The sequence below is a fragment of the Mustelus asterias genome, chromosome 21 (genome assembly GCF_964213995.1).
Source record: "Mustelus asterias chromosome 21, sMusAst1.hap1.1, whole genome shotgun sequence".
Taxonomy (NCBI): Eukaryota; Metazoa; Chordata; class Chondrichthyes; order Carcharhiniformes; family Triakidae; genus Mustelus; species Mustelus asterias.
The window spans coordinates 56,953,078-56,975,793 of record NC_135821.1 but is presented as its reverse complement, the minus strand read 5'-3'; the positions used below and the strand labels follow the sequence as shown (position 1 = coordinate 56,975,793).

The window sequence follows — 22,716 nt, the reverse complement described above, 5'->3', positions numbered from 1 at the left end:
GGTCCCCACTATAGCCGCCAGTACATGTAATTGTTCCCAATGCCTTTCTGGTCAGCGGCAGGATGGAATTTTCACCTAACACCTGAACAATTACCTCGATGGAGACAGTTTGATCAGAAACTCAATCACAGAATAGTAACAGCACAGGAAGATAAGTCATGCCTGCTCTATGTAAAAACTACTTAGCTAAACCCATTTCCCCATCCTCTCCTCTTAGCCCTACAGTCTTTTTTGCTTCAGGTAATTATTCAATTTCTACTGAAAGCCACAGTTGAATCTGTCTCCAACACATTCTCAGGCAGTGCATTCCAAATCCTAACCACTCGCTGCATCAAAAGCTTTTCCTTCTATCACCCCTGGTTCCTTTCCCAATCATTTAGATCAATCCCCCCTCGTTCTTGATCCTTCTACCAATGGAAAGAGTTTCTCCCTACCTACTCTATCTAAACCCTGTTATTTTTGAACAGAAAGGTTTTGGATATGACATTCTTTAGAACACAAAGAAAAAATTTCCTTACTCAACGGGTTTGCCTTGGTTTAGAAGGCCCAGCTCGGTTCGCTGAGACTTGCTAACGAATGGTTTGGAAACTGAAATCCTTTCACTCTAACCAGCCTCCATCCTTTCGTATCTCCCATACTATTTCAATAGCCACTCACCCAGTATCCAGCATGGACAGGAGTCATGTAAGATAAAATCTAGCGCAGCTCTCACTCATACAAAATTGACTGTGAAACAAAAAATGCCATTCATGAAACCTAAAGCTTTTAAATCTCAAGTGGTTAATCAATTATAAAACCGAATCCACACTATTCAGTAGCCTCAAAAAAACAGCTAATCCTTTGATAGCCTCTTTAAACTATCAAACTGTGGACTCAGAAGCCCCTGCCAAGATCACTTTTGAAACTCAGCTAAACATTCATTTTGACATAACAACACTTGGCAAATGTCAAAAAATTCTATTGAAATTGTGGAACAAGTGGCCCTGTTTTTTCTAATGTACACCAGGTGGTCTGTCAAAGTAGTCCAGCAGATGATGTACTTGACTCTCAAAAGGCCCGAGTCTAGTTTTCACCCCCAAAAGTAATCTGACACTTGATTACTCGCACCCATTCATTTGTGTCTGAAAAAGGCACCTAATGGCTTTGAAATAGAAATGGCTGCATCTACAGAGGAATTGCCTCCGCCCCCTCAACCCCCACTTCACCCACGTAAAACACCAAGGCACATTACACAATCCATAATAAATAAACCAAAACATTGTTTAATGCTATTTCTCCTGTGTTTTAAGGTTTTGTGCAGGGAGCTGCTACACAGCCCAGTTAATAGATAATGAAACTAATTCTAGTTCATGTTTTGAATCCTATATGAAATTATATTTTTTCTTACAATGCTTTATTTGAAATACCTTTTTATATCGAATTTTTTTAAAAAAAATTACAATCTATTCTCATCGAAAGTCAGGAATCCAGTTTACTGGAATTTATGTATCTTCATCATTTACTGAATCGTCAGAAGCATGCTTTACAGAGGGAACTGTTGATAAATAATAGCTAAACTAGAAAAAAAACATGCAGTTAATTCAGGACTGCATAAACCTAAACTTTATTGTAAGCCTGTGTCAAATCAACAGCTTAAATGCAACCAGCTGACACTGACACTGCACATGTGCAAGAAGCTCTCCTGATATAGCCTTCCAATATCTACTTGGGATATCACGTCCTTAAAAAATTCGGTCAGAGATGATCTCATCTTTCTGAAAACACCAGGCAAATTGGCTATGCAAAATGCAACACAGCTTAGCTCTTTTGAAAAGCCAGTACCCAAATATACCACCTGATTCTACATATTTTTGAAAAAACATTCACATGCACCAGCCACAGTTTATGAACTGGTTACCATTTGGCTTACTCCTTTCTTAAGAACTTTGGGAAATTTTATTAATCTGATAAAGGAAATTTTTAACCTCTTCAAATCGCTAATTACTTGTACTCTCTCATGCCTACACTACTGCATATGGGACGTGCTTCCCCTTTATTGCTGTTGTTCATTACTTTGCCATTTTGCCTGGTTACTTCACGTAAATTTTATTTCTGAAATGTTTACATCAAGCACGCAAAGTCTTAGAAAGCACAGGGATGAACAGATACTGAAATTTTACATGGCTGGCAATCCATTCCCTTTGTAACTCTTCATTTTATATGGTTCATCTGGGATAGGCATGATTACAAAGAGTAGCCAGTTATCTCCAAACTCAAAGTATTGAGTAAATTTTCAACACTAATGGCCAGTAGCTTCAAACTCAATTTTTAATCTCCAAGCATAAATAAATGATAAAGAAATAACTATTGCATTTCATCATCCACTAGTCAGGAGTTAATTATACATATTAAACAACCCTTTAAAAGTTTTTAAAACACCTGTTTCAAAGGTAGAAATCTAATGCATTTTAACAAGCAGCAGTGGTTTACACTTCCTAAAATATCTTGTTACATAATTCTTGTGACATAGTTTATCTCAAAAACCATCTGCAAACTGCTCTTTTCTTGATCTGTTCAAAAAGAAACCACGAGTCAATTGCCCTAAACTCTGACAAATTTCCTTCTTGTAATATATTGGGATGCTAAGGACAATAAAGAAGCTGGCAAGCACTTCTTTAACAGTACTAAAACGTAATCCCCAAAAACGAAGCCCGCAGAACATAAATTTTAAACTCGAGAGACAGAGTAACCATAAAATATGAAATTGCTCAACAGATCCCCTGGCACATGACCTTCAAAGACCTCTGCACCAATATCACCTTATGAGCCGTTGAAACTATTTCAACAAACCTGTTGGGAGCTTTTTGAGGATGTTACTGAAGCATTGAGAAAGGAGAAGCAGTGCATGTGATGCATTTAGCTTTTCAGAAGCTTTGGATAAGGTCTGACACATGTTAGGAAACAAAATTAGAGCACATGGGATTGCGGATAATATACTGATACAGACTGAGAATTGTTTGAGAGAAAACAGAAAGCAGGAATAAACAGACCATTCTCAGGATGACCAGCTATTATTAGTGGGGTACCGCAAGATCTGTGCTGGGGCCACAGCTGTTCACAATCTGGATAAATTGTTTGGATATGGGGACCAAATGTAATATTTTTAAATTTGCTGATGACACAAACTAGGTAGGAATGCAAGATGTGAGGAGGATGCAAGGAGCCTTTAAGGGGATTTGGACTGGCCATGTAAGTGGGCAATACATGGCAGATGGAATATAATGTGATAAATATCAATAAACAGAAAGACAAGAGTATATCTTAAATGGAGAGGGGTTGGGAAGTATTGATGTCCGAAGGGATCTGGGTGTCCATGTTCAAAAGCTAGCATGTAGGTGCAGCAAGCAATTAGGAAGGCAAATGGTACATTGGCCTTCATCACAAGGATATTTGAAGACAGGAGTAAAGATTGCTTGCTGCAATTATACACAGACTTGGCGAGATTACACCTGGAGTAGCTTACAGTTTTGGTCTCCTTATCTGGTGGCATGATGGCACAGTGGTTAGCACTGCTGCCTCTCAGCGCCAGGGATCTGGGTTAGATTCCAGCCTTTGGTGACGGTCTGTGTGGAGTCTGCATGTTCTCTCGTGTCTGTGTGGGTTTCCTCTGGTTGCTCTAATTTCTTCCCACAGTCCAAAGTATGCAGATTAGGTGGATTGGCCATGCTGAATTGTCCATGCTGAATTGTCCATGCTGAATTGTCCCTTAGTGTGTAAATTGCTCTCAAAATGTGCATGTTTGGGGGATTAGTGCGGTACATGCGTGGGGTTACAGGGATGGGGCAGGGGTGGACCTGGGTAAGATGTCCTGTCAGAGAGTCAGTACAGACTCTATGGGCCAAATGGCTTCCTTCTGCACTGAGAGAGAAAGAAAGAGAACGAACATGTGAGAGAGCGAGCAAGCGAGAGCATGTAAAAGAGGTTCACCAGACTAAACCCTGGAATGACAGGATTGTCTTCAGAGGAGACACCGAGGAAATTGGGTTAATATTCTATAGCGTTTCAAAGAATGAGAAGCTGATCTCATTGAAACTTTAAAAGTTCTTACAGGGTGCAAAGGGGTAGATGTAGATATGATGTTTCTCCTGAGTGGTGAGTCTGGAATCAGGGGACACAGTCTCAGAATAAGGGGCAGTCCATTTAGGACACAGATGAACAGAAATTTCTTCACTCAAGAGGGTAGAAAATCCTTGGAATTCTGGACCCCAGAGATCTGTGGAAGTTCAATCATTATGTTTGACAAAAATTGACTGATTTCAAGGGATATGGATATAGCAAGGGAAAATGTTGTTGAGATAGATGATTCGCCATGATCTAATTAAATGGCAGAGCAGGCTTGATGGGCTAAATGGCCTACTCCTGTTTCTATGTTCACACAACAACTGTTATTCTGATTTCACACCATGCAGCTATTTCAAACTAAGAGGCAGATACTAAAAAAATTCACTTGCTCTGGGATCAACACAAAAATGGATGCCCCCTCCCCATTTATATTCTCTACATTAAACATAAAGCAGGTGACAGACACAATTTTACACTAACAACTTTTAAGTAATAAAACATTCCCAGGCACTTTACAGGAGCATTATAAATCAAAATATGACACACATAAGGAGGTACTAGGCAAGATGACCAAAAACTTGTTCAGAGATACAACTTTTAAAAGGACTGTGTCCTGAAGGAAGAAAGTGAGGTGGAGAGGCTAGAGGGCTACAGGGAGGGAAATCCAGAGTGCAAGGCTTAGGCAACCGAAGACACAGTCACCAGTAGTGACGCGATTAAAATTTGAGATGTTTCAATTGCCACAATGTGTGTGTAGATATCTCGGAGGGCCTGGGGAGATTGCAGAGATAAGTGGCATCAAAAATTTCAAATAATACATCATTGTGAAAATGGTTATTAGCTCAAAACTCTTTTGCTAAAGGGAAGTAAGCCCAGAAAAAATACAGCTGGTTTTGACCAGTTTACACAATAGCTTCTCACCAAGATGTTTCCGCAATGAAGAAAATACTGTCACAGTACTTGAATCATATCCATATAATATACACAATGACCAGAGGCTTATAAATAACAAAGCATATTCAAGATTTAGCTCAAAGTTACACAGCAATGAAACAAGTTCTTGAAACAGTGCACAATTCTTTTTTTATAATGTACATATGTTAGACACTGACTAAAAATGGCAACAAAACCACTTTAGTAGTGGCAGTTACTCCGTCAATTGATGGCTGATGTCAAAAGTTTAAGTGCAAAACTCTCTTGCTCACCCTGGTTATAAATGGATTTATTTTGAGTTACTTCACAGCAAAACTCGGGTAATTCTCTCAGTTTATATACAACTGTAGGTGGCACAACTGTTCCCTGGCGAGATAAGACTTGTTTTCTCTCAGTCACGCAAGGCAAAGAAAAAACAGCTTTGCAAATATTGTAAAAATACATTACCTTAATAATGTGTCTGGCTTGCTGAGCTGGTTGTTAGGTATACAGTTTTCCATTATTTCCTTGTGCGTACTCATGCTCTTGCTAGAGCATTTTTGCTTCTTTTCATTCTTAGCAGATGATGATGATGATGAAGGGATGCTGCCATTGGACGTGCAGTGACTTCTGGGTGAAGAATTGATCCCCCCAGTAGCGTTCTTGTAATTCTTTGAAGCAGCTGTAAATGAGTCCTCTTTTAATAGGTTTTCTGTGCTCCCTACAAGCTCATTATTCAATCTTTTAGTGATATGATTTTCCATGTACTCAATTTCCTGTATTTTTGAGTCTACTGGCTGTAAAATATTATTGTTAATCCCAAGGTTCGGTTTTTTGGCTTCTTTGTCCTTCTCTTTCCCTTTTTCTTTGTATTCTAGTTCTGGTAAAGCTGTTGTCAATTTTCTACTTGCTGGAATTCCTCCATTGTGTTGCGGGAGCTGTGTAGAATCCATATCTGTGATCCCTTTGGCTGTAGCAGCTGGGATAAAATGGAAAAAGAGTTACCATACAGACAGCAGAATACAAGACCTGAACTATTAATGCAATACATGAAAGAATTATGCACTTTCAATCCAGCTGTCCTAACTTAAAGAGAACCTTAAAAAAGGTATGCATGAAGCAAACTACAAGCAGGACCATAACAGACATCAAATATACCTCCATAAATTAAGGGGATTTACTTTTTATCATTCCTAGCAATATAATTCTAAACGTATGATCAGATTAAAAGGTAAGCAATTGCTCTTAGAAGTATAAAAGCAAGAATATTATAGATGCTGGAAATCTGAAATAAGGATGGAAAATGCACCATCAGAACCATCAACCTGAAATGTTAACTGTTCCTTTTTGTACAGATGCTGCCAGACCTGCTAAGTATTTTTGTGCAATTCAAATTAAGTGGTACTTCTGTAACATTTGAACAAGGTCATCATGTAGAAGAGCCTGAACCCTGCATCTCACCATAATGTAGTTAGTTACCTGAAGAATTTATTTTAAATAAAAGGTCAACACTTTGAATAAATAGTCAAAAATATGCTCCATTTCCCAGCCCCAAAATCCTGTATTTCGCTGATTTGTACTCTTTATCAGTCTCGGTCTAATGTCTCACCCGAAAGACAACAACCTCAAAACTGCTGAAACGCCAGCCTAAGTTAGATGTCCAAGTCTGACATTGGGGCTTGAATCTATAATCTTTTGGCTCGGAGGCAAAAATGGCACCATTAACTCACTCAGTTAATGTTCTGGGGACCCGGGTTTGAATCCTGCCACAGCAGATGATGGAAACTAAATTCAATTTCAAAAAAAATCTGGAATTAAGAATCTACTGATGACCATGAAGCCATTGTCGATTGCCGGCAAAAACCCATCTTGTTCACTACCGTCCTTACCTGGTCTGGCCTATGTGTGACTCCAGAGTCACAGCAATGTGGTTGGCTCTCAACTACCCTCTGAAATGGCCCAGCAAGCCACTCAGTTCAAGGGCAACTAGGGGTGGGCAACAAATGCTGGTCAGACTTTTTATTAATGATGTCCTGTTTTGTGAGGAAACTGCAGCCAGAGCTTTCGCGTAGTTAATAAAAAGTCAAGGTTAGGAACATAAGGACAGGAGTGGATCATTCAGCACCCAGTCTAAGCAATTATATTGTGATGATCTGCATCTAGTCTCCAGTCAGCCATCTTTGCTCCAGACTGTTTGATACCCTTAACCATCAAAAGTAGCTAGACTTCAATCCTAAAAGCACTAGTCTCCACAACGTTTTGAGGAAGAGGGTTCCCGATTTCTAACATCCTGGGTGTGCAAAATTAGTAGCTGATCTTGATCCTGAATGGACTGCTCTAGTTCTAACTTTGTGTCCCCTTCTTCTAGGCTTCCCCACAAGAGAAAATAATTTCTCTGTACCTATCCTTACAACTCCTTTTAACATTTAAAACATCTCAATCAAATCATCTTTCCATATTCTATACTCAAGGGAATAACAAGCCACGTTTATGCAACCCACCCTCATAATTTAAAGCCCTAAGCTCCAGCATCATTCTGGTGAATCTGCGCTGTAACCCTCACATGGATGGAAGTCAATTCTCCAACATTTGCTCAGAAATGTGTTTAACAGTTTGCTTCCGGAGGAAAGGAATTCCAAACCATCCTTCATTCCATTAATGTAAAATATGGTTCGATTCCAGCTTGGGTCACTGTCTGTGTGGAGTTTGCACATTCTCTCCCTGTCTGCGTGGGTTTCCTCTGGGTGCTCCGGTTTCCTCCCACAGTCCAAAGATGTGCGGGGTTAGGTGGATTGGCCACGCTAAATTGCCTCTTAGTATCAGCGGGACCAGCTAGGGTAAATATACGGGGTTATGGGGATAGGGCCTGGGTGGGATTATGGTCAGTGCAGACTCGATGGGCCAAATGGCCTCCTTCTGCACTGTAGGATTCTATGATTCTATGAATGCTCTTGTGAATGGCAGAATGGTACTCTCAACGTAGCTGATAAAATTCTGCAACCATACATTAACTGAAATAGATATGACTGACAAAAATAAATGATAGGTATAATATAATCACTAGTTTATGCCCAATCCAAACAAAATCCAGTGGATCGTGAACCACACAGAACATTACTTCTTGTACTAAGATAACTGGTGGCACAGTAACAGTTTAATACTCAAACCTACGTGAAAGCTCTGGCTGCAGTTTCCTCACAAAACAGGACATCATAGGGTGCTCAGAATGCACAGCTAAAGGTGGTATCAAAATAAGCAATGCATAAACCCCGAGCAACTTAGAAACAGTTCCTGGTTTAGTGGTTTTCACAAATAAATAGCTGGAATTATCAAAATCCTTGGGATTTGTTGCTCTAGTCTCCATATTCAGGAGAAAACTCTTTCAATAAATATTTCAAGCCTTCATAATAGAAGATTTCAATAATTTTGGAAACTCTTGGGTGGTCCTCCCCAAAGGCAAAGTATCATTTGGAGGTGAAGTGACACTTCGAACCTCTAAATTGTGTAAGCAAACCATGCCTTCAACATACTGAGAAGTATCATAAATACATAGAAACATACGCAGAAAACAGAAGCAAAAGTAGGCCATCTGGCCTTTCAAGTGTGCTTCGCCATTCATTTCATGGTTGATCATCAAATTCAATACCCTGATCCCGCCTTCCCCCATATCCCTTGATCCCCATGAGTTATATCCAATTCCTTCTTGAAATCACACAACATTTTTGCCTCAACTACTTTGTGAATTCCATAGATTCATCACTCTCTGGGTGAAGAAATTTCTCCTCAACCTACGACCCTTGGTTCTGGACTCCCCCATTATCAGGGACATTCTTTCTGAATCTACCTGTCTAATCGTATTACAATTTTAAGTTTCTGAGAGATCCCCTCTCACTCTTCTAAACTCCAGTGAATATAATCCCAACCGACTTGGTCTCTTCTCATATGACAGTCCTGCCATCTTAGGAATCAGCCTGGTAAACCTTTGCTGCACTCCCTCTATCGCAAGAGCATCCTTCCTCAGATGTCACAAAACTGCACACAATACTCCAGGCGTGGCCTCACCAAAGCCCTATAATAATTGCAGTAAAACATCCCTATTGCTATACTCCAATCCTCTCGCTATGAAGGCCAACATACCATTTGCCTTCTTCACTGCCTGCTGTATCTGCATGCTTATTTTCAGTGACTGATGCGCAAGGACATCAAGATCTCGCTCAGTATCCACCTTTCTCAATTTGCACCCATTCAAATAATAATCTGCCTTCCTATTATTGCCTAAATGGATAACCTCACATTTATCAACATTTTAGTGCATCTGCCATGCACATGCCCACTCAGCCTGTCCAAAGCATGTGGTGGAATGGTATTGTTGCTGGACAAATAAATTAGAAACCCAGGGTAATGCTCTGGGTTCAAATCCCGACACGGCAGATGGTGAAATTTGAATTCAATAATAAAAAAATCTGGAATTAAAAGACTAATGACGACCATGAACTCATTGCTGATTGTTGTAAAAACTCATCTGGTTCACTAATGTCCTTTAGGAAGAAAATCAGCCACACTTACCTGGTCTGGCTTACATGTGACTCCAGACCCACAGAAATGTGGTTGATACTTATAATGTCCTCAAGGATGGGCAATAAATGTTGGCCCAGCCAGTGACACCCACTTCCCATGAACTAATAAAACTAATTATAGCTTGTGGTGGAACAAGGGATCTTCGTATTTGACCTCTCACCGATCATCAAGCTTTATTACTTGCATCCTGGTGCAAAACATGCACTATTCCAAAGAGTGGTAGTTTTAGGCACTACCTAAATTAATTCTTACCTTCTTCGGCTTCCCTCTCTTGCCTCTGTAGCATCTGTTGCTCTGGCGGTAAGGCCTGCTGTAGGAGCTGCATGTAGAATTCATTCTCCTTCTGGACTTCCTTCTGCTTTCTTAATCGCATTTTATAGCTTACATAACTTTTGAAGCCAAATCCCAGTGTCACCACAGGATAGCCAATGCTTTGGTTATGAAAGGGAGAAAATCAAAAGTCACTTTTAACGGGTATCTTAAACCATGATTACCAAGCAACTAAAAATCCAACTTTTAAAAGCCAAATTAGGGAAAATAATTTGCATTGGCACTGTAAATTCAACTTCCATGACTCTTTTCAAATGAGAAGATTTTTTAAAAAGTATTCATCAAAATCAAAACTTCTTTTGTAAATTACACCTCTAACTTAATTGGAAATGTTGCTTTTCTCCAATCACTGAAACATAATTGGATAAAAAAAAACCTTGGATCCTAGGAGGTTTTTTTTTGCAATTATTCAATTTCTTCTCTAACTGCTCGCTATCTAAATGTGCCAACTTTTGTTGGGCTTTAGATCCATGTCCTTAAGAGCCATCACAGTCAATCATTCTCACATGTACTTTCTTGTATAAGTCAATAGATTGTGATAAAAAGGGAAATATGCCCAATTTTAGCTTCTCCAGTCTGAAGATGTGGAAGTCAATAGCAATGCCCTGACAATGAATGCTGAACATGAACTTTATTTGAATTCACCACAGCATTGCACTGCATGTTTATTCATTAATATATCAGTTGAATTTTATAACATGAACTTTAACTTTTGAATAAACAAACTGATGATAAAGAAATTAAGGCACAGCATCAGAAATTTGAGTAGCTCTGGAACAATTATACTTATGCAAAAACTCACCACTCAATGCCCACAAACTACAACATTACGAAGTTACAAAAGGTAGTGACTTAAGCAGCTCGTCTACATTCACCAAAACAAAAATAGAATACTGCCGATGCTGGAAATCTAAAATAAAAACATTGCTGCAAAAACTCAGCAGGTCTGGTAGCATCTGTGGAGAAAGAAACAGTTAATGTTTCGAGTCTGTATGACTCTTCTTCAGAGCTGATGACAGAAATGTGATGGACTTGATATTGTTTAAGAGGGAGTGGAGTAGGTGGAGCAAAATAGGTCAGTGATAGATGTGCACAAGGAGAGATTGCACAAAGATGCTTAGGGCACAACAGAACTTTTAACGAGCACCTCCTATAGTCCTTAACACTGCCATCAACATCTCATTGCAATCCCTCCCAGCTCATACCCATCACTGACCTACTTTGCTCCACACCCTATTCAACAGTATAAAATCCATCACATTTCTCCCTCTCTAGCTCTAAAGAGTTGTACAGACTTGGAAAGTTAACTCCCGTTTCTCTCACCACAAATGCTGCCAGACCTGCTGAGTTTATCCACCATTTTCTGTTTTTATTATAGTCTAAATTCACCCTAACTCTCTTCAAACCTTTGAAGAAAGACAAGAGACAACTCATTAAGGCAATAAACAAATTCTCCATGACAGTCATTTGGCCTATGAAGCCCAACCCTACCACATCCAGTGAGCCGTATTATGGACTCTGTCACACTTGATACTCTTGTGGAATAAAGTTATTTTCAAATCTTCAACAGTTACAAAAGAGAGAAACTCAAGTACAGTCCATCCTCAAATGGCCATTATTTAACCCTTACTTAACAGTCCTCACTGTGCCCCCCCGCCCCCATTCAGAATTTTATCCTCAGTCTAGATCTCAATTCCATTTCTAACCACATATTTACCCATCTACATGTTGATGCAGTTAATCAACACATTGTTACTTTTGTTTGCATGCCATTCTATTTAGGCATTACACTACTCATAACCATTTCTGAAATTATACCAAAATAGGAGTTAGAATTGTTTCCCTTATGGTATAATTGGCATTCACAGTGGCAAAAATTGTATTTCAAGTTGCGTGGAAACGTACAGGACTCTCTCTATCAGTTCTCATTAGTGTTTTAATCATCCCAGTTATCCAAATTCCAAATAAATTGGTTCTCATGTCATTTGGGGCAATATAAATACAGTATATGTTACAGTGCACTAATAAGGAATTACATTGGTTTAAAAAGCCTACATGCATAAATCACATGTGGAACTACAAATTAATCAAAATGGTTGGAACAATCATCTATCTATATGTTTAAGGGTGTAATCCAGGTGTTTAGATATCTCAAATGGCAAATCCAAGCTTGAGCTGTAAAAGGTGTCAGAATCTGAAAAGTCGGAGTTACTTCAGAATCTCTGACAGCAAGTTATTCTGTACAATATTTTAAAAGCTTTATTTTGTAGCTTTCAGTTTTGGTGACAGGACTGTTGGGTAGACAGTAATAAACGACAAGTTTACACAAATCAAAGATTTGTTATGCAGGGATACTGGATTCACTTTACCGCTTGGTAAATAGATCCTGAAAAGACAATTATGTTCATAAACAACATGAATTTGTATAGAGCTGCACAAATAAAGTGTCAAGAAAACAGAGGTAACTTACCAGTGTGCAGCAAAAGGGCGACACAGGTCTACATGAAAATTTTTTAAATCTTTAAATCTGATTGCTGCTTCTATATAAACAAATAATATCCATAGTGATACCGTTGGTAAACACACTCCTCTTTCTGAAAAAGATAAAAAGATTATTCCTATAATTGAAATTTTTAGATGATGAGACAATGCTCCAACATATCAGTGAAAATGGTGCTGCCTTTCTCATGAAAAGCTGATAGATGGATGTCATTTTTTTGCATCACACACTAGCTACATATGATGATACAAGTTTGTCAAATGTCTCTTGACAAAGATGAGGCTCCTCAAACTGCTGCACTCTACAATGATTTTCATTAGCTGCAAAAAACAGCAACAAATTTAAATTTGGATCTAAAAATTCAGAAATTGGGACATCACAAAGGAATCAAGTCGGCTTTCCATTTACTATAGTGAACTGTTTATTACTGCAAATTTCACTAACCTCAGATTCCCAAGGTGTCATCCACACTCCAGCAATTGAAATGTAGCAAGTGACATTGCAATGCAAAAGTGAGGTAAAGAAGCAATTCATTTCTCCCCCACCACCTTTCTCCATTATAGGCCACTGACAAGTAGGTGTTAAAAATCAAGTATGGGGAATGGATAATGCAATGGATTAACATATAGTCAACGCAGGTCCAGGATTTGGCTTCTGACAGAGAAGTCTTCCCTCTTTGAAACCCAACCTGATCCCAATTGAATTTAACAGCCAGTCGTCCACTAGAAATAAATGTACACATGTGGAGGAGGCTGTAAAGGTTGCTGGTATAGGGAAATATGAGTATTAGTATGAGCTAGGAACTATCCCTACTTCCTAATTTCACGCATTTGCAAATGAAAATATTGAAAACAGCTTAAAACAAATTAATTGGATTCCTCAGCAAGGGAGCTGTGCCATTTACAAGCCAAGAGCTTGTCTTTTATTTTTCTCTCCTTTCAATAAGCTTGAACCCATCTTGTAAATTAAATGGCGAGTTTTCCGCAGGGAACTACCCAAAGCCACTACGGGATAATTCACCATCATTTTGGCATTTTTGAAGCAACACGTAGACTGGAGAATATTAGAACCCCTTCCATATGGCAAGAGTCACCCAAAACTATATCAGACTCAAACTATGTACTCAACTAGCAGAGATTTCCTCTACAGTAACATTCGTACATTTTTGGTAACATTATGTCATGAATATTCTTAGCATTCTACATCCTAGCTAGAGCTAGGCATTTAATAAGCTGAAAAAAAAACCTACACGTCAATCAGGGAATGGGTTGGAAAGAAAAAATTCAGGCTAGTAGATTTTTATTCATTGCATTTTAACACTGCATTTGCCTGAAGGTAAGAACACATTTTGTCAATTGAGTCAAGTAGTTGCCTCAGTGGTGAAGACAAATAGAAAATTATTACTTTATAAGATAATACAATTCACCCTCAAAATACCCACCTTTCATCCTTCAACCTTGCATATAATATACTGAGCTGAAGATCCAAAACCTTAAATCATCCATTTAAATGTTTTAGCAGCAAGAACTGATTCAGTTTCTATTATTTAAGGACATAATTTTGATGCCTCACAGGTTAGACTCACGGTGTATTAAATTTTAAAATAGGACTTGCAAAGCCATGAAATTAGTGGAGATGACACACATAATAAATTGGGCAAACTACTAGACGTTAACCAGGACAATGAAATATCAGCTACTGTCCCACCTCACTCTGTAGCATTTGCCCCATCATGCTCAGTAAATCCAATATCCTTCACAAATTAATTTGGCAATATGTCTGAAGAATGCTGGCATTGTGGAATTTGCTGCTTTTATACCATGAAGTGGGTTCCACAGCCTAGAGCAGAAAACAACTATGCATACCACATCACTGACCTGTATGAATGAGCTGACCATTGAGTCCACATTGGCTGGAAAAGATGCCGGCTCTTTTTCTAGTATATCTGTCATCAGAGGCACTATTTATTTTAAAATATTTTCACCAAATTTAAGGCTGCTAATAGCAGCAGTCCATAAAATAAAAACACTATCAGCTATACTCGGAAAAAGACATCAAGTCAAGCTAAATTCTTCCCCAGTGGAAGGAGGAGATGCTGGACACGTCAATCAGGACTCCCCCTTCGCAACCTAGTTCCAAAGTAGCTTTGGCAATTGATAACCAATACAGCATCATTTATTGACACTGGTATTAGGAGCGGGCCATTTGGCTCCTTGAGCATGCTCTGTCATTTTAAAAGACAATGGCTAATCATCAATCTTAGCTACATATTCATGAACTATCCCCATATCCCTTTATTTCTCAAAAATCTGCTGATCTCTGACTTGCACTCAACAACTCAGCAGCCACAGTTGCCTGGGTTAGAGAATTTCAAAGATTTGCAATCTTCTGACTGAACAAGATGTCTCGTTCATTTCAATCCGAAATGGCTGGCCACTTATTCTAATGTTATAACTCCTAGCTCTAGATTCCCCAGCCAGGGGGAACATCTTCCTATCTTCTACTCCATTAATCCCCTTAAATATTTTATATGTTTCAATGAAATCATGTCTTATGCTTCTAAACTCTAGGAAATACAGGCCTACTCTACTCCATCTCTTCTCATTGATTCCAGGGATCAGGCTAGTGAACCTTTGGTGTACACTCTAAGTATATCCTTCCTTAGGTAAAGCAATAAAAATTATATACAGTACACTATGCATGGACTCAACAATGCCCTACAAGGCTTGTACAATTGTAGTAAGAGTTCTTTACTCAAATCCCTTTGTAATAAAAGCTAACATAACATGTGCTTTCCTAATTGCTTGTGATACTTACATGCTAACTTTCTATGATTTGTGCAGAAGGATAACCAGTTCCTTGACTAGCAAAATTTCAGTCCCTCACCATTGAAAAAAAATAGCTGTTCTGTTTTTCCAAAGTAAATAACTTTACATTTTTGCCACATGTTTGTTCACTTAACCTTTCTAAATGCTTTTGCAACATTATTGAGCTCTCTTGTCAGTAACCTTACACACATTACGCTCAGTCTTCTCATTTAAGTCCTTGATGTAGACTGTGCATAGCTGAGGCCAATCACTGATTGCTGAAGTAACGACATTAGTTACAGCTTGCTAAACCAAATATGACCTATTTATTCTTAGTTTTCTGTCCATTCACCAATCTTAAATCAACACTAATGTATTACCAACCCCATGAGCCCTAATATTTATTCAATATGTTTCTAAAATCCAAATATATTATATTCACTACCTTCCCCCTTATCCACCCAGCCTGTTAAAACTACAAAAAACTTCAACCGATTTAGCAAGAACAATTTTCTTTTCATAAAACCACGCTGCTTCTGCTCAATCATATAACTCTCTAAGTCTGCCATTATCATGTCTCTAATAATAGATTCTAACAGTTCCTCCAGTGCTCACGTCAAGCTAACTGGCCCATAGTCACCTTTTTTCTCTCTTCCACCTTTCCTGAATAAGAGATCATTTCTGCTACCTTCTAATCCAAAATCTAGAGAATTCTGGAAGATTAGAAGCATTACTAATTGCATCTCCAAAACCACCTTTTTAAAAAAACCCTAGGGTGCTGGCTGAGTCCAGGGGATTTGTTGGTTTTTAATCTCATTCATTTCTCCACTAGTATTTTTCTTATTAAGCTAATATCACCAATCCCTCATTTTGTTTTGATGAAAGAGGCAATATAAAGTTTTGATTTAGCACTTCTACCGTTGCTTATTCCCATTACAATTTCTGTCATCTCTGTCGCGAAACAACTCCCATTTGCTCTCACAAATCTCTTCCCGATTGATATACCTATAGGTTTTTACAACTTTATGTCTCTAGTTTGTTTATTCTCACCCTAGTTTCTCTATTAGTTTGTGTCATCCTTTGCTAAATTTTAAAACCCTCCCAATCCTCAGGTTTACTGATCTTATTGGCAATATTATAATACTCTTCCTTTAATTTAATGCCCTCTTTAACTTCCCCAAGTAGCCACAGTTAGACCACTTTTCCTATTATGCTATTTAGTCCATGAGTAAATGCATAATCCTTGCAAATTATGAATTAATTCCTTAGATCTTTGCCATTGCCTGTCCACCGTCAAATCTCTTGATATGATTTTCTAAACAATTTAAGCCAGCTCGTCACGCATATATACATCGTTCGATTTGTCTAGATTTAATACACTAGCTTCAAACCCAATATAAAATTACCATACAATTATTCCTCCCCAAAGGCTCTTTTATTACCAGGTTATTAATTATCTATGTCTCATTGCACAAAAGTAAATCGTAAATAAACTATTCCTTAGTTGGTTGCTTGACATACAAATCTCAAAACTAGGCAGAATTTATTACAATTTGGTCAAGGACAGGTCTCAGAAATAGTGTACCAAAGGCCCATTAGTTTAACCCCATTTTGCATGAAACACCACACTATATATGATATTGATTTGCATGCAATATCTGGGCTTTTAAGCACATCTTTAATAACTAAAGACAAAGCATTAGTATGCTTATTCAGTACTACAAAAACAACAGCCAAAAACAGGGACAGAAAAGCTAATTAATTAAGTTACATCATTAAAGACATACGGTTGCAAAGCAAAACTTATTCAGTACAATTTTACAGGACACTATGCATATTTGATAATTGTCATATACAAAAACCATTCTGTCCATCACTAGTTAGTTATTGAGATAATATATTTTAAGCATCGCATGGAGATAGTTTGCTTTAGGAAGGAAGATGTCTTTCTTCCCTCCTATGTTGTTGCAACAACATGGCCTAGGTTTGGCAGCGAGACCAACGAGAAGTTTGACTTGCAAACGCTTTCCAATCACGATTCAAATCATGCCTTTCTTCACAAGATTCACAATTCTAAAGTTTACTCCTTTTTTTCTACAAAAGACACAATTTGAATTGAAAAAAAAATGAACATACCTGTGTGCCAGACGTACTGAACCCATACATATGTACTGGCAGCAAAGAAAAGCCACTGCACTGGTATGAAGAGTAGGCATATTATATCTGATGTGAATGCTACACAAACAAAAAATACTGAAAAAGCCTGCAAGAAAAACAGAGCAAAGGAATGCATTACAAGCTCAATCCTTACAGTTGTTCAAACTAATATGGTTGAGCTTCTTGAAGATCAATTCTAATTTCCTAGGGACAAAAGACATAGTTAAGCAGGATTTCATGTTAAAGGAGATCATTACTGAGATGGGTGGTAAAGAAGTAGCTGCAAAATAGAGTACTGCAGGTTTAAGAGGGCAGTGTTCATTCCCCCTCTTGCGCTTTTTCTATTTGTATACAGTTGCAACGATTATATCATTTCCAAAACAAATTCTCTATGGAACATGGCAAAACTGTGTCTACAGAGCATTTCATGGAATCTGGCATGCTCTGTAGACACAAGGCAAGAAAACCTTCATAAAGCACTTTCACTAGACAAACTACTGCTTTCAGTTAATCATGATGATACAGGGAATCTCACAGCTTTAAAGAAACAAAACAGCACTTCTTGGTGATAGGTTGGGGGGGGGGGGGGGGAGGAGGAGATGCACAGGTAGATTTGAAGGAAATGAGAGCTCAGTTGATGTCAAATCGAACAGCTTTGCAATAATCAGCAATTTGTTTTGGTGACTAGTATAATATGTTGGACTTTATAAAGTTCTTTAACTTAGACATTTTCAAATTAAACATCTAAAATCACTAGGATGGCAGAATACAAAAACGAACAAAAGACACCTTAGCAGCAGTAAACAGGTTTTCCAATGGAAACTCTATTGATAGGGTTTGGTTTACAATGATTTCTGTTCGTGTACAATCATCCTCAATCTGCAACATAAGCATGCGAGCATGACAAAGCCATTATTAATGTGACACAAAAGGTTGTCAGTTTCATTTTTATATTTTTGATCACATGAACCCATTATTAGGAAATGTGCCTTTTGCAGACAGTTGCATTGACTAGTTTCAGTATAAGAAAGGCTTCTAAAGTTAAGCTTTAATCCCTTTTATGGAAGAATGTGTTGGGAGGGAAAGTAAGCAGCAACACTATCTTCACTTTAAGAGATTAGACAAATTAATCCAAAGCCTTACAGCAGATGAGTAGCCTTACTAAAAAAATTACGTTCGCCCAATTGAAGGTGTTTACCCCACCGCAGCATGGGTTCCAGCTCCAGAAGCACAATCTAAATTGGGAGATGGAACAGACCCAGAGATCAAGGAACAAAAGTGTAGCAGCCACAAGCTTCATGCAATCGAGGAGTTTCTCAACATTTGCAACAGCCACAAAGGTCAAAACTGACAACTCTTGTAGTGAAACTAAAAAACGACTTGATACAGCGTCCAGTCAAGCAATTATTTGATTAAGTCGAAGACTGACTTGTCCATAAACGTGTCTTGGAGAAAACTTAGCACCACTCAAATTTTGTTTACAGCAGTACTGTACCTGGAATCACTCCAGTACAGCTAATTCTGGAGAAGAGATTCCCAGCACAGCTGACAGCCACCTCTACACTCCTCAGAATAGGTCAGTACCAAAAAGCTGATAGCTATCATAGGCCTGACTCTGCAATTTCAAGAAGTCCTTGAAACAGACACATTAATTCACTGATGTCACCGGTTACTCTTGCTATTAGCAAGCAATTGTTAAATACATATTCAAGTCAAATAGAGGTCTGCACAAAACTAACTATGGAGTCAAACGGGATGTCAAGGGCATGACGGATGAACTTCCATGCAGATTTATATTTTGCATGGAGAAGTATAATTCTTAAATTCAACTGACACCAGAAAGTTAACAGAATGCAAGCTATTCTACACATACATCACAATGCCCATAATACTACCACCCCACCCACCTCTGCTCACCCCCACTACTGAACTACACATTTTCTGCCCTAAATGATTGAGCAGTTAAGGTGCACATTATACACAGTAACAAATCAGAGTGACTTTTTTCCCTCCACAACCACTAAGTGGGCCTTCACAGGGAATGCAGTTGACGTTATTTGGGATCAGCTATCAACTAGTGATGGTTTGGGTCTTTTTACTGGGCCACAGAAAGCTCAGTCCAGACCTGTTTCCCCACCTGTGATAAGGGTAGGAGGGGAAACTCTCAAGCAAACAGGGGAAAGTGCAAAAGAAAATTGTTCCTTCCAACAGCGCATCCTTAACATTTCTTTCAAGATTGGCTTGGTGACTGCTGTCCTGAGGATTGCAAGGCTTTAATTCACCAAAGGACTCAACTGACATCATAAGCAGTAGGATGTCATCCAAGATGTTATGTGCGATGACTATTTTGATAGTCATGGTTCAGGTAAGTTCGTTGGCATATGCTAAGATTGAACATGTACACTCTCAAACATGCCCCCAAGCCTGTCGCAGCTAACCACCATCACTTGCAACTGGTCGGTCATGCCTCCAGGGGAAATAGCATTTTGACTGTGGCATTGCAAAAGTTTAGGTGCATAAAGCAATTTTAATGTTTTCGTTCACGAAAGTCTACATGCATATTTTATTTGGAAAATTACAGTAGACAGCAAGATTAGAAATAATATACAGTGCAGTTAGCAAATGGCTGATTTCTCAGCAAACCTCATGCAAGTCACCCCTCTGTATTTTTACATGAAAATATGCAATTTGTACACCAGATTTTGCAGTACCAATTAAACACCAATTCTACAACTAAATGCATCATTTCAATATACTTTTCCACAGAACAAGAGATGTGGCACATTAATTTCAGCAACATTTAAAAATCTAAAATCTATTTTCTTCATTTTGTCCAGGACAGTGATAAAATTAGTTTCAAATTCTGCAATTACTTGCATGCGAATGAATGAGCAAGAGGAACGAGGAGGAAAGGTGGAGTTATATTAGCACAAATGGCATAAAACCCACACAAGTAGTGTGATCACAAGTACAGATCTGTGGCAAGAGACATTTTTCACTACAAACAAAAAACATTCAGGGAGTTTTAGAACTAGCCATTTATTAAAGCACACTCCTCTCAGTCCAGTTTCTGAATCAATTAATGAAAAGGACAGGAAAGTAAATTTTAGGCCCTCTAACAGTTATGGCTATGATTAGTAATTTCCATTATGCTTTAGAATTTGATTTTTATTTTGGCTATTATAAATCAACCATTTTTTTAAAAAATGCTCAAGATGTGGGTAATGCCTCATTTTTATCCATTTCTACTTGGTGGTGGCAGGCGATCTCCTTCAACTGCTTTAGGTTCCAAACTGATGCTGTCCCCACAATAACATTTAGGTAGGGAATTTTATGACTTTAACCTACTGACAAAGAAGGGCCAAGCAACATATTTTCAAGTAGAATAATGTGCGACTTGGCAGAGAATTTGGAAGTGGTCACATACCCATGACCTTGTTGTTCATTCTCCTTGGTGGTAGGGATCACAAAACTCAGAGGTACTGCTAACATAAGTTTGGTGAATGTTTCAGTGCATTCTAAGGCCATATATACTGCGTAAAGTTCAGCTGAGGTCGGCACTCTGAGGCTTTTGATTCTGACCATCTCCCTGTCGGTCAAGTATGACTCCAGAAAATGAAAGACATTTCCAATAACCTGGATTGACCACAGTTTTGTTAGTGCTCCCTATTGCTTTACTCAATTGAATGTTGCCTTGATGTCAAAGGCAGTTACCTTTCCTGCTTTAATAATGATGCTATCCACATTGCTTAATGTGCGCATGTGTACGTAAACATAGCCAACTTGCCACTGCAACTTCTAGCAACAAATAACTGCAATCCACACTGGTAGCATTTTGCCAATATATGTGGGGTATTGTCAGCAACACCTGAAGCATGTTCCATACTTGACATGAAATATGAGCAATCCCATTGTTTCCAACTTATATATTTAGAACTAAAACAACTAATCATAAATTAACTACTGGGATAAATGTTGTTAGTTCACATGAGGAACAATTATCGTACAATTTCTCTTTCAAATTGTAAATAGGGTTTTAAATATATTGAAAGAAAGCCAATTAATGTTTTTTTAAAAAAATAATCCTGACTGGTTTCTTTCAACTGAAGATGCTAATTACAAATGCTAAGTGGATTAAATATGGTCAGCCTGACCCAGTACATTAATTTACTGCAATAAATACTAGTGCATGTATCATTTGAAGGGAAATGCATTCAAATATGGGTTATTACTACCTGCAAAATAAGCCTGTTAGGATATGTTAAATATGTCAAAACATCATCCTTACATGACTCAACCAAAGATTGACATTCAGCATATGCATATGCCCAGATCAAGGTTGTGTGAAGTGCAGAAGGAGAACTGTAACCGTGTGCTGGTGAGCAGGTTTGTTGAGACAATGTCACTTGACTCCTTCGCTTTCTTTGCTAATGATTAAGAGGCTAATAGAGCCGCATTTGAGTGGCTGGACAAATTGGTCTTTATTTATGTGAAAAGGCAATTTTCAATATTGTTAGGTTTTGTATCTACACTGAAGCAACTTTATCAGTACTAGGACGACTATTTCTGATGCTCAGGTCTTGAGCAAACGGCTAATTACCCGTGTTGCGGCAAATCCACTCAGCTGCTTCTTAAATGTCATGTGAAATGGGTTAATTTGTCTGCGTATTGACATCTATAATGATGGGAAATACAGAACGGTGGCATATAATTATACTGCTGGTGGTAGCCTACAAAACACTTAACGGACTGCCTAATCTGTCCCATTTAACACAGTAGCAATGTTAAATTGTAGATGGAAGGTATACTGTAAAAATGAAACCTGCTTTCAAAATGACTGCAGTGGTCAGTCCCACAAACGTTATGATAGACAGGTTTGTTATCGCAGGTTCCCTCATCACTCTGCACATGTCAAGTTTAGGGGACAGAAAGATATGACTGCAAGTGAGGCAGTTAAGGGGATCGAGAAGATAGAAATGGAAGAGCCTAGCCTTTGTATTTGTCACAACAAGTTTGAGGTTCTTACAACTTGTATAGCTGAAAATGGGAGTTGCAAGGTGGATGAGTAAACTCACCATGACAGCTCGTTACAGGAGGCCATTCAACTAAAAGGAATAACTAGGAATGTAGGGGTGGTAGGGAACAACATCGTCGTGGGGATAGACAATTCACTACAGCCAAGAGAGAGAGCCTAGATGGTTGTGTTGTTTGCCCTGTGCCAGGTTTAAGGACATCTGCCCTAGACTGGAGAGGAACTTGCAGTGAAAAAGGGAGGCGAAGGCCTAGTGGTATTATCGCTAGACAATTAATCCAGAAACTAAGCTGGTTTTC

At 38.5% G+C, this 22,716-nt stretch overlaps 1 protein-coding gene across 3 annotated transcripts in view; it reads right to left on the bottom strand.

The window, feature by feature from the left end:
* Nucleotides 1-22,716, bottom strand: part of maco1b (macoilin 1b) — a 96,573-nt gene that overhangs the window by 22,786 nt on the left and 51,071 nt on the right. For all 3 annotated transcript variants that reach the window (XM_078237939.1, XM_078237937.1, XM_078237938.1), the window contains 4 exons: nucleotides 17,365-17,491; nucleotides 12,392-12,515; nucleotides 9,844-10,022; nucleotides 5,482-5,992 (listed from right to left, as the gene is read on the bottom strand). In XM_078237939.1, the coding sequence (XP_078094065.1) occupies nucleotides 5,482-5,992; nucleotides 9,844-10,022; nucleotides 12,392-12,515; nucleotides 17,365-17,491 (941 nt within the window). The remainder of the gene's footprint in view (nucleotides 1-5,481; nucleotides 5,993-9,843; nucleotides 10,023-12,391; nucleotides 12,516-17,364; nucleotides 17,492-22,716) is intronic.